The 21,852-nt window shown below is 44.8% G+C and overlaps 1 protein-coding gene and 1 long non-coding RNA gene across 2 annotated transcripts in view; one reads left to right on the plus strand and one right to left on the minus strand.

Annotated features, from left to right (window-relative positions):
* LOC146334899 (uncharacterized) overlaps window positions 1-3,853 on the plus strand; it is a 112,716-nt gene extending 108,863 nt beyond the window's left edge. The window contains exons 31-32 of the mRNA XM_084823321.1: window positions 2,108-2,191; window positions 3,590-3,853. Of these exons, the coding sequence (XP_084679447.1) occupies window positions 2,108-2,146 (39 nt within the window). The 3' untranslated portion in view covers window positions 2,147-2,191; window positions 3,590-3,853. The remainder of the gene's footprint in view (window positions 1-2,107; window positions 2,192-3,589) is intronic.
* A 9,010-nt stretch (window positions 3,854-12,863) lies between these two features.
* On the minus strand, window positions 12,864-13,485 carry LOC146334901 (uncharacterized). Its single transcript, XR_014786195.1, has 2 exons — window positions 13,407-13,485; window positions 12,864-13,326 (listed from the first exon to the last, which is right to left on the minus strand). It is a non-coding gene; the product is annotated as an uncharacterized LOC146334901 (long non-coding RNA).
* Window positions 13,486-21,852: the final 8,367 nt, after the last annotated feature.

The raw sequence follows: 21,852 nt of genomic DNA on the forward strand, positions 1-21,852 counted from the left end.
CATCTAATGTGCAGGGTTTTTTAAAAAGCAAATTGCATCAGCTGGGGTTAGGGGGCTAATAATTAGTGCAATCAGAGCAGGCATGGAGGGGGGAGATTAACTCTTTCCTCTGCTCCTACGGTTTTCATTGTAAAAGCCCTCTTTTCTAGCTTTGTGAGCTTTTCTATATGAAGCTGTTAATCCACTGTATCTACTTTCGTTTTTATCGCAGAATTGAGTTCCGAGTGCTACACAAAGAGCATTTATTTTCCTGCTTTTTGGCTACATAACCTCTAGGTGACACTGTGGTATAGTGGAATAACACAAATACACAAGTGAAAAAAGCATTTTCTTTCACTTTTACAATTAAAATTTTCACATTTACAATTCACCATTTTTCCTGCGCTAAAAAAACTCACTGAAAGTGCTGTTTAGACACAAGTGAAACTGGAGCATAACCTAAAGAACCCGGAAACAACTGTGAGTAGAGAATAATGAATGTGCGATAAATGCCTTGTGTCAAAAAGCCCTGTATTGGGAGGAAATCCCTCACTGACATCAGTGGGGGATTCCCCAGCCCCCCTACCTTGCAAAGCCAATACCAGCTTCAGAGGAGGGATTTTTTTCAGGACGCCAGCAGGGGAGGAAAGAGCTAAATTCCCCCTCCACACCTTCTCTGAACCCATTAATTATCAGGTCCTTTTTCTGGAGTTGATGCTATTTGCCTTCTTTTTTAAAAAACCTGCAGGTTCAATGCAAAGTCACAGTGATTTGGCCCTAAATCGTGCTTTGTCCTATGCCTCAAATGTACTTATTCTGAAGTCTCTTTGTCAAGGGTCCTCAACCTTTTTGGGACAGTGGGCACATTTGGAATGTTGAGAGGGTGACATGGGTGCTCTCACAAAATGGCTGCTGTGGGGGTGGCTGGACCATTCAAAAAATGGCTGCCACGGTGGGCATGGCTGGTCACAAAATACTCATTTTCCAGAAGTCAAACTGGTGAGACTTGAAGAAAAGTAACTTGCCCAATAACCTAAGGACAAGGCAGAAGTGAGTTCTGAGCTCCAACACACAAAACCACTCTTTTGAATCCAAATAAAAATGCCGCTGGAGGGCAGCACTTCACTTTGCAAGATGCAAGTCTCCCAGGTTTTTTTTTTAAATGTAATTTTAAAAATCTAAGAAATACAGTAAAAATCGGGCAAAGCGGGGAGCCTGGTAGATGCCAAGAGAGATGTCTGTGGATACATGGGTGCCCAAAGTAACATGTTGGAGACCACAGCACTTGGTACTATTTATCACATCTCTGCTCCCAATTGTGTTCTGCATTGTTGAGGCACTTCCTTTACTCCCAAGGAACCCTGGGAATCCCTCAGGGGTGGGGGAAATTGATCTACTTAGTTTGACTATGAGCAAGGCCCGCCCTACCATGAGGCAGAGTGAGGCAGCTGTCTCAGGTGGCAGATTTTGGGGAGCAAGGAGAGGTGATGGAAGGACAGAGCTGTAACATGCAATCTGCCCTGCACCCCCTAAGCTAGCCTGCTGCCTTCCGGTGCAGTGAAAGACACCCTTCCATCCCCACTCTTGAGTCTAGTTGGCTTTTGTACATGGAATGGGGGATGGCGCCATGCTGGCCTCCTCACACAGCAAAATGTCTTGGGCTGGCCCTGACTACGAAGTGTTGAAGCTACATTGCAGTGTCAACAGGGCAACCTATGAGCATTCTGGTATACAACTGATAAAAGTGTGTAGTGTAGATACATCTTTCGTGCATTGTTTCATTGCATCCAGTTCTTTTTAAAAATTTTGTTAATTAATTTTCCAAATACAGATTTGGAATTTGTCTAATTTAAGTCTAGTTATTGGCAGAGGGTAGTACATTTAACATCTTCACCTTTTACTTTACAGATAAAAATATAGGTGAATCCATTGGATACCTGGAGGTTTTCCTTATGGGTCTTCATAGTAACAAATTGTATTTAGTCTCTTTTCCATCATCTGAGGAAAGACTTTGACTAATATTGCTGTGCTATGTCCCTGATTTGTACCGTTCATCCAGTTCTCATCTGTTGGACTAGATTCTATAATTTCATCTGGCTAAACAAATGAAATGTCCATTACTTTCCAGGAAATGGCACTCTTGAATGCAGGATACGGCCCATTATGACTGATCTTCTTGAAGACAGCCCACAAGGAAAGAGGAGGCTGCTGGGTATCATGAGCATTTTTAGACTCTCATTACAGCCAAATGCTATATAACAGCACTGCAAAGCCAGAGATATTAGAACTTCTAGATCTAAAGACTCAAGTCCCTAACAACCCATTGATTTAATCTGGGAGACAACACTTAATTTCTATCTAGTTTTTTCTTTTTTCTTTTATAAACAATCAAAACCCTCTTTTACACATGCGACATTTCTTAGAATTATTTCATCCTAACAGTGCAATCCAAGGCATGCCTACTCAGGAGTAACTCCCATTGAACTCAGTGTGTTTACTCCCAGGAAAATGGGTGTAGGATTGCAGCCTAAGTGTTCTTAAAACTGTTACCTTGGTTCATGGCATTCATTTGAAACCCAGACTGATTTGGTTCGCACATAATGCTAACCCATGGTTTATTTAACCAAGGGATTGTTGCCCTACCCATGGTTTGTCTAGCAGACAATTGAACGAACAATAGTTCGTTTTCTCAATTCCTGGGTAGTTTGTTGCCCTCCTTCTTCTCCTGCTTGCTCCCTGTATCCCAAATGCCTTTGTTGCACTGTAGTATTGGCATGCAGGGTGACTGGGGTTTTTGACCACTCTTGCCTGCCCCCTCTGTAGACTGGTGAACCAATCCATGAACAACCCATGATTCTGGGTTTGCATGTAATGACAACCCATGGTTTAAACAACCCGGAGTTCTCAACCCAACAAAAAAACATGGGTTCACTTTCTGGATTTGGGGGGGGTTAAACCATGGTTTGTTGATGCAGCTGTGTTCCTATACCACAACAACCCAGAATTCAACAACCCATACCATGGGTTAGCATTATGTGTGAACCAGTTAAATCTGTCTGTATTTCGACACTCCCTTACTTTCATTATGTATTTATAATTAAAATGTAACAGAACCCTATGCTGGCCTGTTCAGAAGCAAGTCCCACTGAGTTTCATGGGACTTACTCCCAGGTAAGTATATATAGGATTGCAGCCTTAATATCATGGTAAACGTCTCCAACACTGATAGCAACCCTCTCCGCCTGCTTTAGCTCCTGCATTTAAAAATAAACATGCTTCATTTGCTAATGGTTCAAAATGTTCCTTTGTTATGTTTCTGATGATAAATGGGGAGGGCTCCGGTTTCAGTGGAGGGGGCGCTATCTCATTTAATCGATTGAAGTTAATCTTGTAACCATGTTGTTTTTATCCTCTGGGAAATCTTAAAGGGAGTGTGGGGTGGGGGGCTGCTGGGGGAAGTAGGTTACTGAGACAAGAAGGACTGTGTTACATTTCTGCTTCTGCGCCTCCTGAAAAGATCACAGGAAAGTGTGATAATGACGGTGTGATGGAAAAATAAGAATAATCTGCAATTTTTATCTAAGAGATCTAATCTATCTACCATGAGCAGGGCCTGAGCATGTGAGGGAGGAAAGGAGATGCTTTACCTGGATCTGGAGGCTGACATACTTCACAGGCTGTTGTAAGGATGACTGAGATAATATATATTACCCTTCCCCAACCTGGTGCCCTCCAGATGTGTTGGACTACTAGTCCCATCAGATGCTGATCTATACGTATGGATGCCTAAAACAGGTTTGCTATTTTGCTGGATGATGTATACTATAGAAAGCACTTTGTATACTCTCAAGCAGGGGTGTTGAACCTCTTTCATCCAGAGGGCCAAATTCCATTTCAGAAAAGCTGTTGGGGGCCACATTCCAGTGGTGGGCAAGACCAAAGGCAAAAGGGGGCAAGGCCAAAAAATACCAAAGATACTAGCATATTTAAGCTTAAAGCTCTTCCTGCCAATAACGAAGCCTGTGGAGAGGCATTTCAACCTTTTAGAATGGGGGGAAAACTGCACAAAAACTGGGAAACCACCCAGTGATCAATGATTGGGGGAAAGTGGGTGGAGCCAGGGGAGGGGGCGTGACCTTCTGGGGAACCCCGGAGGGCCAGATTTGGCCCCCAGGCTTGAGGTTCTGCACCCCTGCTCTAACATTACCACCTGCTCCTGTTCCCTGTGGTACTGAGGTTAGGTGGGTGGTGACTCATGGTTGGGCCTTTTCATTAGCGGCACCCCAATTCGAGAATGCCTTCCCTAGCTCTGTGGCCCTGGCACCAACCCTTAGGTCAATGACCAGCAGGCCCTAGCCTGGAAGCAAAGGAGCTCATTAAGGAACCTGTGAACCCAGGAAGGGTCCAGAGGAGACTGAGAGTCTTATGTCCTCCTTACCAGCTTCTCCTCTTCCTAGTCATCTGGAGGATCACCTCTGACTTTTCCCTCCTCCCATGCCCCCTTCCAATTCTCCGCCAGCCACTGATCTTTTTGTGGTTTCCTGGCTTTTGTGTATTCCCCCCTCCCCCCTCACCGTTCTAAAAGTTGAAATGCCTCTCCTAAGGTTTAGTTACTGGCAGTATGTCATGCCCTGACTGGAGGGGTCCTCCTCAGAGGAGGAGCTAGAGGCCCCAGAAGCCCAGGATACTCCAGACCAGGGACTGTACCCAGACCCACAGGAGCCTGAACCCTTGGGGGAAGTGGCTGTAGGGCCATCTGTGTCAGGAGAGAGGGACTCTGCCTCTGAGGTAGAGGCTGAGCCACCCCCTGACCCCCGGGAGCGTCGTCGCCTCAAGCTAGCAGGGCTCCCATGCACAGGAGTGCTCGCCTCTGGAAAAAGGTATCCTCAGGAGAAAGGGACTCCTCAGGAGTAGGCTCTGGAAAAGGAGCTCTGATTGCTGCAGCTGAGCTCTGGGTGGTTTCTGGCTGGCTTTGGGCTTAAAAGCCTTCACTGGAAACCTAGCCAGTGTCGGGCCAATTTGGTCCCCCTGGCCTCTGGCATATACCTTGCCTCCTGAATTCTGCCCTGTGTCTGATGCTCTGTTTCCTGACCTTTTGGATTGCTCAACGACCCTGCTTCTGGGCTACATAACGTATCTGACTGATTTACTCTGTTTGACCTCTTGCGTGTTATCTTGACTACTCCTGTTGCTACCTGATCCTTGTTGCCTGCCTGCCTGCCTGCGTTCTGACCTCTGCCTGGATTTTGATCACTCCTGCCTTAACCCAGACCTCCTTGGACTGAAACCTGTGTGCTTGACCATTTGCTTGCCAGCTTGACTACTCTGTTGCCTCGCTCCCTGTACGTGTTTGCAACCTGCCAAGACTTGATCTAGAGCAGGACACAGTAAGAACTTTAAGCTACAATAGGCTGGCATTTTTGGTATTCCTGGATCAGCCCCTTTTGCTTTTGGTTCCACCCCTTTTGCCTTCAGCCCCACCCCCCACTGGAATGTGGCCCCCAAGAGTGTCTCTAAAATGGAATTTGGCCCTTGGCCTGAAAGAGGTTCAACACCCCTATGATAGAGCTTCCTAGAAACCCAAAATACACTCCTGTGCTGACTCTGGGCTTTCCACCAGGTCTGCTGCTGCCTTTGCTCTTGAGGTCTGGGGGTGGGGGGCAAAGGGGGGAGAATCAGGGATTGAGGCAGGGCTTGTGATGTGGTTGAAGAGGTTACTGGAGAAGGCAGGCAAGATGTCCATGAGATGAGGTTCTTTGGGTTGCTGTGGGACTATAATGAGTTCTTCTAGGTTCTCAGTGGTATTGGAGTTCTCCACGGGATTTGATGCCTCTTCCTTGGAGGAGGTCTCCCCAGGGTCCGAGTTGGGTGGGAGCCTGACACCTTATGAATGTTAGGTCTCCGGTAAAAATAGCTTGACTTGAAGTGTTTTGTCTGCTGCTCTCTTTAGTGTTTGGGGGCACAAACCTATGCATGTTTAGACAGAAAAAAATCCTATGACTCCCAGCAAAAGTTTGGCCATGGCGTTTTGAGATGCCTGCTGTGCCCTTGATGGAATAAAAACAGCTGTAACATTTTCTGACGTGCTGTGCCTTCTCCACCTCTGTGATTGAATTGCAGCTGCTGTGTGGTGGTGGAGGTGGTGTTTTTAGAGTCCTCTGCAGAAGGTCATTTGTAATAATGGAAGGCCAACTGTCAACCACTTCTTAAGCAAACATAGTCAAAGCTGCTGTTAATAGGACATGGGGAAATGGTGTTTCAATCCCATTGACCTCAAACTTAACCACGGGTTAAATTTAAAGCATGGCTTTCTACCTTCTGGGAACCCTCTCCACATCTCCTAGTCTGCCTTCAAACCCCAAGGGTGCAATCCTATGCATGTTTAGACTGAAAAAAGCCGTACAACTCCCAGATGTTCATCCATATACAATTGAATAGCACTAGTGCATTGATGCCCGCTAAACCAGCCTTTCCCAACCTAGTGCCTCCAGATGTGTTGGGGTGCAACTCCCATCATTCCCAGTGGCCATGCTCCTGGGCTAGATGGATCAATGGTCTAACTGAATATAAGGCAGCTTCCTATGTTGCTGTGCTTAGCTGGAATATGGGTGAGGGACAGCTGCACTAGACACTAGTGGTTATTCTAAGCATCACTATGGTGCAGTCCTATGCATGTTCAGATGGAAAAAAGTCCTACAGTTCCCACATTCCCCAGCCAGCCATGGGAGTGGTAGGACTTTTTTCTGTTTAAACATGCATAGGATTGCACCCCTAAGTATTTGCCATGGAATGTCTGTGCATTACCGTGGATTATGGGATACTTAAAGGACCATCTTTTCTCAGATATGCCTGTTTTGCTCATTCCAGTCTTCAAAAGAAGCTCTCCTTACATCTTGCCAACATCTGAGCTGGGGAGATGCTGTATCTCAGTAGTAGAGCCCCTGCTTCGCATGCAGAAGGTCCCAGGTTTGATCCCCGGCATCTCCAGGCAGGGCTGGAAATACTCCTGGGCTAGATGGACCAGTGGTCTGTCTAAATATAAGGCAGCTTCCTATGTTGCTATGTTTAGCTGGAATATGGAAGAGGTTCTTCTCTGTAGTTGCACTTAGGTCACGGATTGCCTTCCCTAGGGAAGCCTGTCTTGTAACGGTTGATGGCCTTCTGTCGCTGCATGAAATGCTTGCCTTTTTACTGGCAGGCATTTGCTCTGCCATGTTTTTTTTTCATAGTGTTTTAACCTGTATTTGTTTTATTCACTATTTTATCAATTCATCAATTGTATCAATTCCGCAAGAGATTCGCCTCTATTCCCTGTGGTTTGGAAAAGGATAAACACACTACATATGTTAGAAGGCAATGATGTCTTTGTTCTCACCCAGCAATGGTTTGCAAATGGCGACTGTTAAGGGAATTATCACTGTCTGCCCTTTTTGCTCTTCAGTCCCCTCTGACAATGCAGTTTACTTCTCTCTCCCTTTCCCCCCCTTTCCCCCCCTCCCTGCTATAGCATGTGTATATAAATCTGCCAATTTGAGGTTAACACTTCATGGGATCTGATTAAGTAGACAGTGTCGACAAAAGCTTATACCAGAATATATATTTTTAGTCTTTAAGTTATCTTTGTATTTGTTATTTTATTGTTTTAATTCCTTTGGTTGTTTTTCATGTTGTAAGTCACCTTGAGACATGGGACCATTTTCTCTGGCACACACTCTGGCATGCTGACACAGGACACCCAAATCAGTGAGACTCTTTATTGTAGCAAATTGCATAGTAAAAGCTTAATGCTTACACTCTTCAGAAATCTTATAGCTCAGTGAACGGCTGTAGGCCGATGGCTTAGTTCAAGAAACAGTCCAAAGCCTAACTACTTCAACCGTGCCAGAGATCAGTCCCATTATAGTTTCCCAAGTCAGGATCTCTGCGGTTCATAATCCAAGGCAAGGTTAAGTGTCATAATAAATCCAGGCAAGATAACATTCCAGGCAGTCCAAGATGTAGTTCAAGAGCAAGTTACACACTAGAATACACACACACACTCAAATGGGGCAGCTGTGTTAGTCTGTGGTATGAAAACAAAAAGGGACTGTGGCATCTTAAAGACTAACAGTGTTTTATTACTAAGGCATGAGCTTTTGTGGGCTAAACCCACTTCATCAGATGCAGGAATGGATAGAAATAAGATAGAAAAGTCAGGTAGAGGCAGGTAGAAAGCAAACATTTCATTTCAGTTTGAAGAGGCAGCTACAATATTAAAGAAAGCGAACTACAAGATGAGACTTGGACTCTACAGACCGTAGTGACTAAGCCATTCGGATGATCTGTTCAAGCCAAGTTCCAAGGTGTTGGAATCCAACAATGAATGTCAACTCTGGGGCTTCATGCCAGAGTCTGTCCCTAGAGACAAATCAGTCCAGTAATAGAGTCTACGTTGTAATTTCCAGGGGATGTGTGTCAAGGCAGATCAAAGATCAAGGGACATGATAAATCCAAACTAGAGAGAATAAGAGCACTGAGCAGTAGAGATGTTCTCTTTCAGGGCCTCTCTGGTCCGTGGTGTCAGGCAGACTAACCCCAGGTTTCAGGATAACAGCAGGCAGGTGGAAGTCCCAAGCAGTAGAGATATTCTGCCTTCAGGCCTCTACTACACTAGATTCCAGGCAGGCTAAAAACCCAGATTTCGTGGTGATCTTGGACCTTAAAGAAGGCTTGAGTCCGAACAAGAAAGTGGGCAAGGCATTAGAGATGTTGTTTCCAGCATTATATTTCATGGCAAGTTCTTAACAATACAAGGTTCAAACAGAGAAGGGTCCAGATATGATGGAGAGTCTGGGTGAAGAGTGCTTTGAGTGGATCAGATGGCGGTAAGTCCAAGCAGGATGGATTTCGGGCAGTAAATACAAGAATGTTCCCAGCAAAGGCCCTGATACCTTGGTACCAGTTTAAGGAGGGGGGGCTATTAGAGCCCTTCTGATGATCTGACAGGGGACTCTAGCCTGTAAATCAGCAGTAGGTTAAGGAAGGTGTTTCTAGACTGCTTCCTATAGATGCCTCCATCCCCAAGAAATAGGTTTGAAAACTCCTCCTCCTTCCCCCACCCCCGCCTGTCTGGTTCCCACAGAGAGGCTATCCACTTTGAGGTTGAAACGTTTTCAATAAATAACGGGTCAGTATTTGTCCATCTAGCCCGATATTATGTATTCTGACTGGCAGAAGCCCTCTAAGGGTCTCAAGCAGAGGGAAAGGTCTTTCTCATCACCTGGCCCTTTTGACTGGAGATACGAGAACCAGAGACCTTCCGCGTGTGTTCTTATCGCACTTGTCCCTTTTTGCAGCAACTCTACGGATTTCTCCAGAGCCTGCCATTGTTCTTCAGGACCAAAACTGAGAGAGGCAGGGGAAGAGAAGAAGAACATTTGTCTTTATATAGCAGATCAGAGAAGCCAATGCTGACTTTATTTTTTCCTCCCGCTACTAGAACATTTGACTTGCCAGAGATGTCCCAGGCTCGTGAAATCAAATGTATTGTCTGCCAGTCTGCGTTTTCTTCCTACGGCGCCATCTGCTCACCTCAAATATTAATTTTTTTTTGGTTTTTTATATGTTATGTATTACAGAAAATAAATCAGCTTTGTTGTCTGATGTGGGGTAAGGAAGAACCATGCTGATTTATGGGCTCAAAGATAATTTTTAGGCTATCGGGAATAAAGTGTTCTCTTGCCCTGTTGTTCGTCGCCACATTAATGAACTGTTCATAGGGAAGGACTTGGTTCCTACACACACGCGCGCGCACACACAGGCCTTCCTCCAAAGTGATATGTGGAAGTAACTGTACGCTTCTTACTCTTTGCACTCAGCGCTGTTTTCCACTAAGTAGCACTTCAACCTTTGTGAGAAGTATTCCACCTTTCAGCACTGACCCAATTTGGGTGGATGTGTATCTTATTGGACTGAGATTTGTTGATTTCTGAGTTGGACAGAGGTTTTCACCAGGCGGAACAAAAAAGTTGCCTGTCGTGTAATTAAAATACAGTCTTTTGAGTTACACAGATAGCTTTTTCTACCTGCTACCGGAGCACATGTGAAACTTGCAAGCTTGCATACCCCTATGCAAATAGGAGTCAGCCCTGTCAAAGGATCTTATCAGTTCTGAATAAAGTCATTTATCTGCATGGGAGGTCATGCACTTATGTTGCTCGCCGTTATGTGCGTATGCTGCACTAGTTCTTAGATACACCTGCTACGATTTAAGTTACTTGATCTGTGTCCACAGGAACACTCAGTATGTAAATACTTTTTTGTACCTTGCCCTCTTGCGCTCAAGCACATAAACTCCTGTTCTGCAGTAAATATTCGGAAAACTTTGTGTTGATTAGGGCAACCCCATAATGTGCTAGTAAACCTGGCTTAATTTCTTCACAGAGAATTTGGAGGAGTATAAAATGTATGCATTGTGTCAGGGCCGGCATCAAGGGTAGGCATGGTCGGCCATTTGCCGAGGACCCAATACCCACCAAACAAGAGCCCCTTGGACTTGCTCCTCCGCTTCACCATTGCAGCCTGCTTGTTCACCTGCCTCTTGCACTGATCCAGTCAAATGGTGGTGGTGAGAAGGAGGAGCAGCAGATGCCACAGCCTACTCGCTCACTGGTTCTCTGCCCATCAAGCAAGCAGTAGCCATGATGAGAAAGAGGTTGAGGTGCAAGAGCAGCTGGTGACAATGGCGGAGAGGAGGTAGACTCATTGTACGGGGTGTCCCAATTAGGGTGTCTTTTCCAAGGGCCCTCCAAAACCTGAAGCTGTCACTGCATGGTGTGGAGAAAGCAGAAAGAAATAAGATTTTTCTTCCTTATTATACTGTAAGGTGGGGTCACCCTGAAATTGATTAGCAGTAGATTTGGGACACATAAGACAAAGTGCTCATTCACAAAGTTGTCATTAACATATGGAATTTACTGCCACAAGATGTGATGATTGGTATAAAATCATGGCTGTAAATAGCACAGTTTGTGCAAAATTGCAGGCATAAATGGTTATTTATGCCTGAATTTTGTGCAAATAGATCTATTTACAGTCACAATTTTGCACAAATCATTTCTGTAAATATTAATACCAGCAATTTTGCGCGAATCGTGGCTCACAGATTAAAGCGGGGGGGAGTTCCCAACTTTCAGGAACTGACCCACTGCTCAGCTCACAAATGCTTGCCAAATTGGGTGCTGCAGGGATCCGTCAAGACAAAAGTGAACAGGATTTCCCTGTGATGGCCATCCCTGCCCCGTTGCAGCCACTGCAGAAAGAACTGTGCTGTCTGCTTCCCGAGTTTGCTAATGAGATTGTGGGGAGAGGGGAAAGGGAGTGATCCAGTCAGAAAGGAGGGGAGAGGCCAGGACCTGCAGTATTCAGTGGCTTCTCCAGCCCTGAACCCACCCCCTGCAGTGTGACTCTCTAGATGGGCTCAGAAGCCCATCTAGAGGGGAGAAAAATACAAGGAAGACGGAGAGGCAAAAATCACCCTTCTCTGCTGGGCATAGGATATTTGGAGTGCACCTTCAAAGGGCATTGTGCCCATGTTAGGTTCACTTCTACCTGATGTGGTGATGGCACAGCCAGTAGGTTTAGGATGTTGCCTATATCATTGCTGTATTTCATGTTTTAATCCCCACCCCACCCCCGGATCTTAGGTTGGCATAGACGGCGTATGTTATCCATTATCCACCAATCCCTGCCTGATTCTATCCTCATGATATTACTGGAAAAGCTTTGTACCTGAATTTGCTTGGTTTCCCTCCTTCCCCGCTTGCCTGTAGCTTGTTCCTTTTGTATCCTGCCTTTTGCACATATCCCATGTTGTTGTTGTCGTCTTCTTCTCTTCCTCTTCTCATCATCCTGCTCCTAGATCTATTCATGATTACATTGTAGGAAAGAAGTGTATTTCAAGAGTGTTTGTTGAATTTCTGTTTATATGTTCTGTAATATTTACAGTTATCACCATAGGACAAATAGTTTCCACTTTATAAGGATTTACCCTTTTGGCATGCATACCTAGGGCCTTCTCTAAAAATAATCATGATGTTTAGCACCACAGAAATGTAATATGCTCATGGTAAACCATCAGCTTAAATATTAACCTGACTTGTGTGCTGACGTAGGTTTTAACAGGTGGGTGCTGTTTATTTCTCTTCTATTGATTGGGTTTTTCCCTTAATTATAATTTTGTATTTTAGCTGTATTTTCTCATAAGCCACCTTGAGCTCTATTTTTTAGAGGGAAGGCAGGATATAAATGAAATAAACTAAATTTAAAACGCCATGGCATGGAACGTGAGAGGGGATGCTTGCCTTTTCTGCATGTCTAAGGCTGCAAACCTGTAAGACTTAAATTCTTTACAAATGTTATGGCTTGAATATCCCGCCTTTCCTGCAAGTAGCTCAAGGCAGCCTGTATAGTTTTTTACTCATCCAATTTCATCCTCACAACAACCCTGTAGGTAACCATGAGGTAGGTTAGACAGAAAGAAGGAAAGAGTGTGGTTGTGTGTGTATGTGTGCACCTGGTCCAAAGTTGCAGTTTGCTTTGTAGCTGAGTGGGTTTTTGAATCCAGGTCTTCTCTGCCTTAGTCTGAAATGGTAACCTAGCCTTCCTGACCATTGGCCATGCTGGTTGGTGCTGATGGGAGTTGTAGTCCAAAACATCTAGAGAGAGCAAGGAACTCTGCTCTAACCACTATATACACATCAGTTTGTGCTGTCGAATGACCAATTTTGAAACGATTCAATGAGCAAGTAAGTACATTTGCATTTGCTGGTAGGATACATGTTGTGTGTTTTGTTCTCATCTTTTTTCTTTTTTCAAGTCAGGTATGTATGCACTAGGAAAGATACTTGTGTGTGTTTGTCCTAATTAGAAAATAATTTGGGTTATGCTTTTTTTTTTTAAACCTGAGAGATGAATTCCTTCATCGCTCATTGACGTGTAGCAGCTGGGGATGAACACGGGGTATTGGGAGTGGTAGAGAGGGCCCTTTGGAGCATAAGAACCTTTCCAAGAAAATCTAAGCAGATGGTTTTCTCCACAGTGACCGAAACGAGGCCATGCAGCTAGCAGGAGATGCTCAGAAGTTACTCCACTGAACTGACAGCACACGCGCACACTCACAAATGCCATCCCAAAGTTTCAGTGCGGCATGTTGGTTGTTAAGAGTAATTATCTCTCTGCACAGAGATAAAGACTTGTTTGCAGTGTTATTAAGTCCCATGTCCTGGAGGAAAAATCCAACACTTTTGCAGAGAGATCTCTTGAAGCAGCAGAGTTCAGCGGTAATGCAGGCAGGGCCCCTGCGATTTCCTATTAAAACAAAATGGGGAAAGTATGGATTTTGATTGGTAATCTCTGGTTTTAAGGATTTGTATTGAATATGTACTTACTGTTTTTATTGTATCCTCTTTCTATGGTTTTCATCCTGTACACCGCCTTGAGAAGGTTCCACCCTTAACAGCGGCCTAAAAATAATTTCAAATAAATAAGGAGTCTGTGGGCTTCGCCATACCAGGCTTTTTATTCCACAACTTAGGCTTTCTTCACATGGAGCTTTTATTCTACGATTGAGATTGCTCCTTCACAGAAGTTTGTGGGCTCTTTACATGATGCCGTGAACCTCAAAAGCGTCTCTTGCACTAAATGCCTTTTGTTCCATTTTTAAATAGATTGAAGATAATGAGCTATCAAATTACCTCATTGTGTTCCCCTTGCATTCCCGCCATAAAAAGAGGAAAAGTGGCAAGAAGAAGAGCGTGATCAGTGAAAGATAATGGAAGACTCAGATACCAGGGGGAAGGGGAGGGGAAGGAAGCATTTGAAAAAGGGAGTCATTGTGATTCTGCATTTAAAACAGAAGCAGAAAGCCCTGTGTTAAATGCAGGATTTTAGGCTGGTGTAGAGATGCCCTTACTGGGCCTTCTGCTTCCAGTTTCTTTGCAGGATCGGCTCCTTACTTGGGCTGACATGGGCTTTTTCTCCAGGACTTCCTTTGTCTGCAAGTACTACATCTTTCATTATACAGCCACCAGATGGCTCTGTGTTATTGCAGAACTGTGCAATTTCACACAGCCATTAAAGCAGATTTATATTTATTACTGCATTATCCCCAATCTTTTAAAAACTGGGATAAAGGTCAGATAGCACGGGAGGGCCCCTGGAAGTTGATGACAATGTGTAAAGGAGCCGCAGAACTCCATGAGTGACCAATCATGAGCGTGCAATAAAAGCCTCATGTAGAAATGCTCCGTCTTTTCACGGCATGGCACTTGGAGAAGTGGCAGAGCCAAAACAAATGACCAAAATCCAGATTGGCATGAATTCTTCAACACAAGAGTCTAAAATTGTGTCCAGGTTGGCTATGACATTTTAATGCCCAAGGCACAAAAACCAAGTAGCATTCCTCCACTGCTCTAGTAAATGAAGCTGGGGCCCAATCTGTAGGAAGTTGTTCTGCACAAATTGAAATAACTGGGAACTATGCCAGAGCAGTGTCCATTTCTGACTTAAAAAAAAATAAAATCTCTGTGCTGGGAACCTTCAGTTGAAGACTGGAGCCCCACGTGTCTAAAACAATACTCTAGTCCTCAATATTCTTTATCGCCTTGTGTAGACTCATAGAATGGGTGTCTGGTGTTGTACCCCCAATGATCAGGTGCAGGTATTGGAGAATCACCTGCTGCAGTCTCTTAGCCTACCTCACAGGGTTGCATTGAGGATAAAATGAGGCAAGAGTGCCTGAAGCATAATGGCTAGCTGTTAAGCAGTTCAAAGCTTGCCTGTCCCCGAGATTAATACTTATTTCTTTGTTACATTTCTATTCACTCTGTCCTCTAAGGACTCAAGGCAGTAGACATGGTTCTCCCTTCCACCCATTTTATCCTTATAATAGCCCTGTGAGGTAGCCCAGGCTGGGAGATCGTAATTATACTGAGTCGCCCAGCGTGTTTTGTGTCTTGGGGGTTTGACCCTGGTCTCCCCAGTCTCCTTATAACACTGAACATATACGCTACTTTTATCTCTCAGTACCTATGAACGGATCTCTCTGGCAATCCAGGGTAACACATCATGCTTTTATGTCAGGGGTGCAGAACGTCGAGCCCCAGAGGCCAAATCTGGCCTTCCAAGTTTCCCCTTTCCTCCAGCCACCGCTTGTTCCTGGCTTTTGTGCAGGTTCCCCCCCCCCCCCCGATTCTAAAAGGTTGAAATGCCACTCCTAAGGCTTAGTTACTGGCAGTAAGAGATTAAAGCTACAATATGCTGGTACTTTTGGTCCTGCTGCTTTTGCCTTCAGCCTGGCTCACCGCTGGAATGCAGCCCCCAGGCACTTCTCGAAGATGGAATTGAGCTCATGGGCTGAAAGAGGTTCTGCGCTCGTTTTAGGTGTTGGATATTTACGCCATCTCTCTTCCAAGGAGTTCAAGGCATTATGTGCATGGCTCTCCAACACCGGTATTTTATCCTACCAACAGACATGTGAGGTAGGTTAGGCTGAGAAATAGTGACTGGCCCAAAGTCACCTGCTGTGCTTCGTGGGGATCTGAAACTGGATCTCTCCAGCCCTAGCCCAAAACTCTATCCACTGAAGCACACAGTCTCCAGTCTAATTGGATCTAAATGCATCAAACATTGCAATCCTATGCATGCCTATTCAGAAGTAAGCCCCATTAAGTTTAACAAACGATTAATTAACAATGAACAGTGATTATTTTCATTCCACTTTTTCTCAGTTCATTTAAATTTTGTGCCCCACTTTTCCTTCCAAAAAGAAGCACAAAGTGACTGATTTTATGCTCAACACAAAAACATCAGAATTACAATCTATATAACTACAGTAATATCAAAATCAGCAGCTGGACAATACCAACCAAACATCACAAGATAGTGAGCAGAAGTCTTCATCAGGCAGGATTGTGTTGAAGTCACACAGTCTGCATTTAGTTAAGAGTTTTAATATGAAGCATAGAAAGAGACAGCAGACACAATAATAGACATAATAGATGTATGCATAGATAAAGAATAATATCATACCATAGTATAATTTATTGTTATTTGTGGTTTATACAATCTGCGTAGTGGTTAGAAAAACGTTAGGTGCTTTAGTAGTAGTAGTAATAATACAAAATGGCAATTCCCTCTATTAGCAATTTATTTTATTTAAATGATTGTGACATCACTTTTAAGGGTAGAACCCATAATGTTCAGGAGTAAGTGCTGATCCTTATGTAGCCAAAAGAGCACCACCCATACACATGAAGGGGCACGAACAGATTTGGAGGAACCCTGAGATTTGCAGAAGTGTAAAAAAAAATCATTGGGGGAAAGAACCCTAATGAGAAGCTCCAATGAGGAATGAGTATACTCAGTTGCCAAGGAATATTAGTTTGAAAATAATTTGAAAAACCCTGGGAGGGTGGTTTTGCAGAGGAAATGGAATGGAGTATCTTTGAAGAGGGCTTGTCCGGCATCCTCAACCAGAATACTCCACATTGACGCATTTTGTTGGGGGGCCAGCTTGTAGTAATATAACACTACCAACAAATAATAATATAAAATGATAAAGATGATAAAACAATATAATATAAAATATTGACAAGAATAGTAATAATATAGTAGTATTAGCGATGATAACAATGACAAAACAGTAATAGTAATATAAAATGCTATTGACAAGAATAGTAATAAGATGATAAAATAACATAAAATATGTCAATATAATTTATATTACCATTTTGTCAAGAATGCGAAGTAGTAATAGTGATGTTGTTGTTGTTCAGTCGTTCAGTCGTGTCCGACTCTTTGTGACCCCATGGACCATAGTACGCCAGGCCTTCCTGTCCTGCGCTCTCTCCCCGAGTGTGCTCAAGTTGATATTCATTGCATCGGTGATGCTATCTAGCCATCTCATCCTCTGCCGTCCCCTTCTCCTTTTGCCTTCAGTCTTTCCCAGCATCAGGGTCTTTTCCAGAGAGTTTTCTCTTCGCATTAGGTGGACAAAATATTTGAGCTTCAGCTTCAGGATCTGTCCTTCCAATGAGCACTCAGGGTTGATTTCCTTTAGGATGGACTGATTTGACCTCCTCGCAGTCCAGGGGACTCGTAAGAGTCTTCTCCAGCACCACAGTTCGAAAGCATCAAGTCTTCGGCGCTCAGCCTTCCTTATAGTCCAGCTGTCACAGCCATACATTACTACTGGGAAAACCATAGCTTTGATTAGACGGACCTTTGTCGGCAAGGTGATGTCTCTGCTTCTTACTTTACTGTCTAGGTTTGCCATAGCTTTCCTCCCAAGGAGCAAGCGTCTTTTAATTTCATGGCTACAGTCACCGCCTGCGGTGATCTTGGAGCCCAAGAAAGTAAAATCTGTCACTGCTTCCATTTCTTCCCCTTCTATATGCCAGGAAGTGATGGGGCCGGATGCCATGATCTTCGTTTTTTTAATGTTGAGTTTCAAACCAGCTTTTGCACTCTCCACTTTCACCCTCAACAAGAGGCTCTTGAGATCCTCTTCGCTTTCTGCCATTAGGGTGGTATCGTCTGCATATCGGAGGTTGTTGATAATTCTCCCGGCAATCTTAATTCCGACCTGTGATTCATCCAACCCGGCGTTTCTCATGATGTACTCTGCATATAAGTTAAATAAGCAGGGTGACAATATGCAGCCTTGTCGTACTCCTTTCCCAATTTTGAACCACTCGGTTGTTCCATGTCTGGTTCTTACTGTTGCTTCTTGACCCATGTACAGGTTTCTCAGGAGACAGGTAAGGTGGTCTGGTACTCCCATCACTTTCAGAATTTGCCACAGTTTGTTGTGATCCACACAATCAAAGGCTTTAGCATAGTCAATGAAGCAGAAATAGACGTTTTTCTGGAATTCTCTTGCTTTCTCCATGATCCAGCGAACGTTGGCGATTTGATCTCTAGTTCCTCTGCCTCTTCGAAACCCCGCTTGTACTTCTGGTAGTTCTCGGTTCGCATACTGCTGAAGCCTAGCTTGTAGGATGTTGAGCATCACCTTGCTGGCATGTGAAATGAGCGCAATTGTGCGGTAGTTTGAACACTCTTTGGCGTTGCCCTTCTTTGGAATTGGAATGTAAACTGACCTTTTCCAGTCTTGCGGCCACTGTTGAGTGTTCCAAATTTGTTAGCATATTGAATGCAGCACTTTAACAGCATCATCTTTTAGGATTTTAAATAGCTCAGCTGGAAGACTGTCATCTCCGCTAGCTTTGTTGTTAGTAATGCTTCCTAAGGCCCACTTGACTTCACTCTCGAGGATGTCCGGCTCAAGTTCAGTGGCCGCACTATCATGGCTATCAGGGACATTCAAATCTTTCCTGTATAGTTCTTCTGTGTATTCTTTCCACCTCTTCTTAATCTCATCTGCTTCTGTTAGGTCCCTGCCTTCTTTGTCCTTTATCATGCCCGTCTTTGCACAAAACGGTCCCTTGAGATCTCCGATTTTTTTGAAGAGATCTCTAGTCTTTCCCATTCTGTTGTTTTCCTCGATTTCTTTGCATTGTACATTTAAGAAGGCCTTCTTGTCTCTCCTTGCTATTCTCTGGAACTCTGCATTCAGTTGGATATATCTTCCCCTTTCTCCCTTGCTTTTCGCTTCCCTTCTTTCTTCAGCTACTTGTAAAGCTTCATCAGACAGCCACTTGGCTTTCTTGCATTTCTTTTTCTTTGGGATGGATTTCGTTGCTGCCTCCTGAACAGTGTTACGGACCTCCGTCCATAGTTCCTCAGGCACTCTGTCTATCAGGTCTAATCCCCTAAATCTATTCCTCACCTCCACTGTATATTCATCGGGGATATGATTTAGGTCATACCTGAATGGTTTAGTGGTTTTCCCTACGTTCTTCAATTTAAGCTGAAATTTTGCAACAAGAAGCTCATGATCTGAGCCACAGTCAGCTCCAGGTCTTGTTTTCACTGACTGTATAGAGCTTCTCCATCTTTGACTGCAAAGGACATAATCTGATTTCGATATTGACCATCTGGTGATGTCCATGCGTAGAGTCGCCTCTTGCGCTGTTGGAAAAGAGTGTTTGCTATGATCAGCGTGTTCTCCTGGCAAAACTCTGTTAGCTTTTGTCCTGCTTCATTTTGTGCACCAAGGCCATGCCTGCCTGTTATCCCGGTGATTTCTTGACTTCCCACTTTAGCATTCCAATCCCCTATGATGAAAAGGACATCTTTTTTTGGTGTTAGTTCTAGAAGGTGTTGTAGGTCTTCATAGAACCGATCAACCTCAGCTTCTTCGGCCTCAGTGGTTGGGGCATAGACTTGAACTACTGTGATGTTGAATGGTTTGCCTTGGATTCGTACTGAGATCATTCTATCTTTTTTAAGATTGTACCCCAGTACTGCTTTTCCCACCCTTTTGTTGACTATGAGTGCTACTCCATTTCTTCTAAGGGATTCTTGCCCACAGTAGTAGATACGATGATCACCTGAATTAAATTCGCCCATGCCTGTCCATTTTAGTTCGCTGATTCCCAAGATGTCGATGTTCAGTCTTGCCATCTCATGTCTGACCACCTCCAGCTTACCTTGATCTGACATTCCAGATTCCTAAACAATATTGTTCTTTACAGCATCGGATTTTCTTTTCACCACCAGACACATCCACAGCTGAATGTCCTTTCGGCTTTGGCCCAGCCGCTTCACTCTTTCTGGCGCTACTTGGAAATACCCTCTGCTCTTCCCCAGTAGTATATTGGGCACCTTCCGACCTGAGGGGCTCATCTTCCGGCGTCAACTCTTTTAGCCTTGTGATACGTTCCATGGGGTTTTCTTGGCAAGAATACTGGAGTGGGTTGCCATTTCCTTCTCCAGTGGACCACATTTTGTCAGAACTCTCTGCCATGACCTGTCCGTCTTGGGTGGCCCTGCACAGCATAGCTTATGGCTTCACTGAGTTACGCAAGCCCCTTCGCCACAACAAGGCAGTGATCCATGAAGGGGAATAGTGATGATGACATAATAGCAAAAGATAATGGTGGCAAAACAATAATAGTAATAGGAAATTATATTGAGAAGAATACTAATAGCGATGATGAGAAAATAATAGTAACATAAAAAGATAAGTGACAAAACAGTAGTATAAATAATGACCATAGTAATAATAGCAGTAACAGTGAACTGTGTAGACTTATATGTGAACCACTTAGAAATTTTATATTTAGCGGTATATAAATATCACGAAATAAATAAATAAAAGTGATTATAATGAAAGAATAACAATTTCTCTACTCATTTCTTCCCCTGCATCTTTTCCACCGGGCCACTAGATGTCGCCCTCTCAACAGGCACCTCCCACTTGAGCTTGTTGGTTCGCTCCCCCCCTTTCCTCCTCTACGCCTTCCCGCACGCCCCTCCGCCGCTCTCATTTGCTCTCCGGCACCCCTAGCGGCAGGACGTCGCCTTCACCGCCGAAATCCTCTCTCTCTCTCTCTCTCTCTCTCTTTTTTTTTTTTCCTTCCCCCTTCTCCTCCCCGCTTCTCGCCGAGCCAGCGGGCGGGGGAGCCCCGTCACGTGACGCGCCGGCGGCCAATCACCTCGAGCGCGGTGGGGAGGAGAGAAAGGCGAATGAAAAAAAAAGGAGGAAAAAAAAAGAGGGCGGCCAATGGCGGGTGGGGGAGGGGCGGCCTTTTTCGCCTCTGCCGCGGCCGCCATTAGAGGAGAGCGAGAGAAATAAAATCGCGGGCGCTGAGGAGGGAGAAAGCGGCGGGGGAAAGGAGCTGGAATTCAGCCGGGCGGGGTGGGGACGGGCGGGCTGCTGAAGCGACGGAATGGGGGAGACCTTCTGAGGGGGACCGGCGGCGGCTGAGGGCGCCCCGCGCTCAGGATGCCTCGGCTGGGCAGCCGCCGACAGAAGCACCGCTGAGGGAAGGCGGACGAGCCCGAGGAAGGAGAGTTGCTCGGTGGTGGTCGCCGGGGCGACTCCTCCGCGCCCCGCGTTCGCCTCCTTCTTCCTCCCACCGCCTCAGTCGTCACCTGTCACCGTCTCTTGAGGGAGGCGGGGGAAAATAACAGCGACAACATCAACCCCCCCATCACCACCACGAGAGAGGAGAGCTTCCCTTTCTCCGCGCCCACCTAATTTGGGGGGCGCCATATATAAATATATTTATATTCGAAAGGCGTTTTTCCATCCAAGTTGTTTTCCCTTCTTCCTCCCCACTCCTCCTCCTCCTCCAGGCACTTTTTGTTATATTTGAGGGGAAAGAACTCTCTCTCCCCCCCCCACTCCCCATTTTTTACCCCTCCAGTATCAGAAGAAGAAAAAGGAGAAACTCCTCATTCTTGCCTGAAGGAAAGGAGGAGGGGGGGGGAGAAAGAGCTTTTTCTCTTGCTACTCCTCAACCCACAGACACTTTTTCGATTATATATTTATTTCCTCGAAGAGTGCTTTTCTTCTTCCCGTCTCGACCCCAAACCAATCTTCTCTTCCAGTGTCTGAAGAAGGAACCGTAGAGGATCTGTATTTCTGCCCAAAGGAGAAGAACAGAAAAAGTTGCTGCTTTCCTTGCTTCGCAGAGGAAAAAGAAAATCCACTCTGCAAACATTCCTGACACAGAAGATTGACCTGAGGAATTAATCTTTGTTTTCGGACAGGGGAGGTGTTAGGGTTTTGTTTTGTTTTTTTTCTCCCCAGCCCTCCAAAGACACCTTTGTTGTTAACTTTTTTGGGGAGAGGGGAAGAAGCCCCACTGTTCCTTCCTCTTTAGTGCCTGAACAAGGAGAAGGAAAGGAGAAAACAAACTTTATTCAGTCGATAATTTGCTCCTTAAAACAACAACACACAAATCAAAACATACTCCCCACCAT

Source organism: Heloderma suspectum, chromosome 16, assembly GCF_057233095.1.
Source record: "Heloderma suspectum isolate Gila_16-S chromosome 16, 16-S_ref, whole genome shotgun sequence".
Classification (NCBI taxonomy): domain Eukaryota; kingdom Metazoa; phylum Chordata; class Lepidosauria; order Squamata; family Helodermatidae; genus Heloderma; species Heloderma suspectum.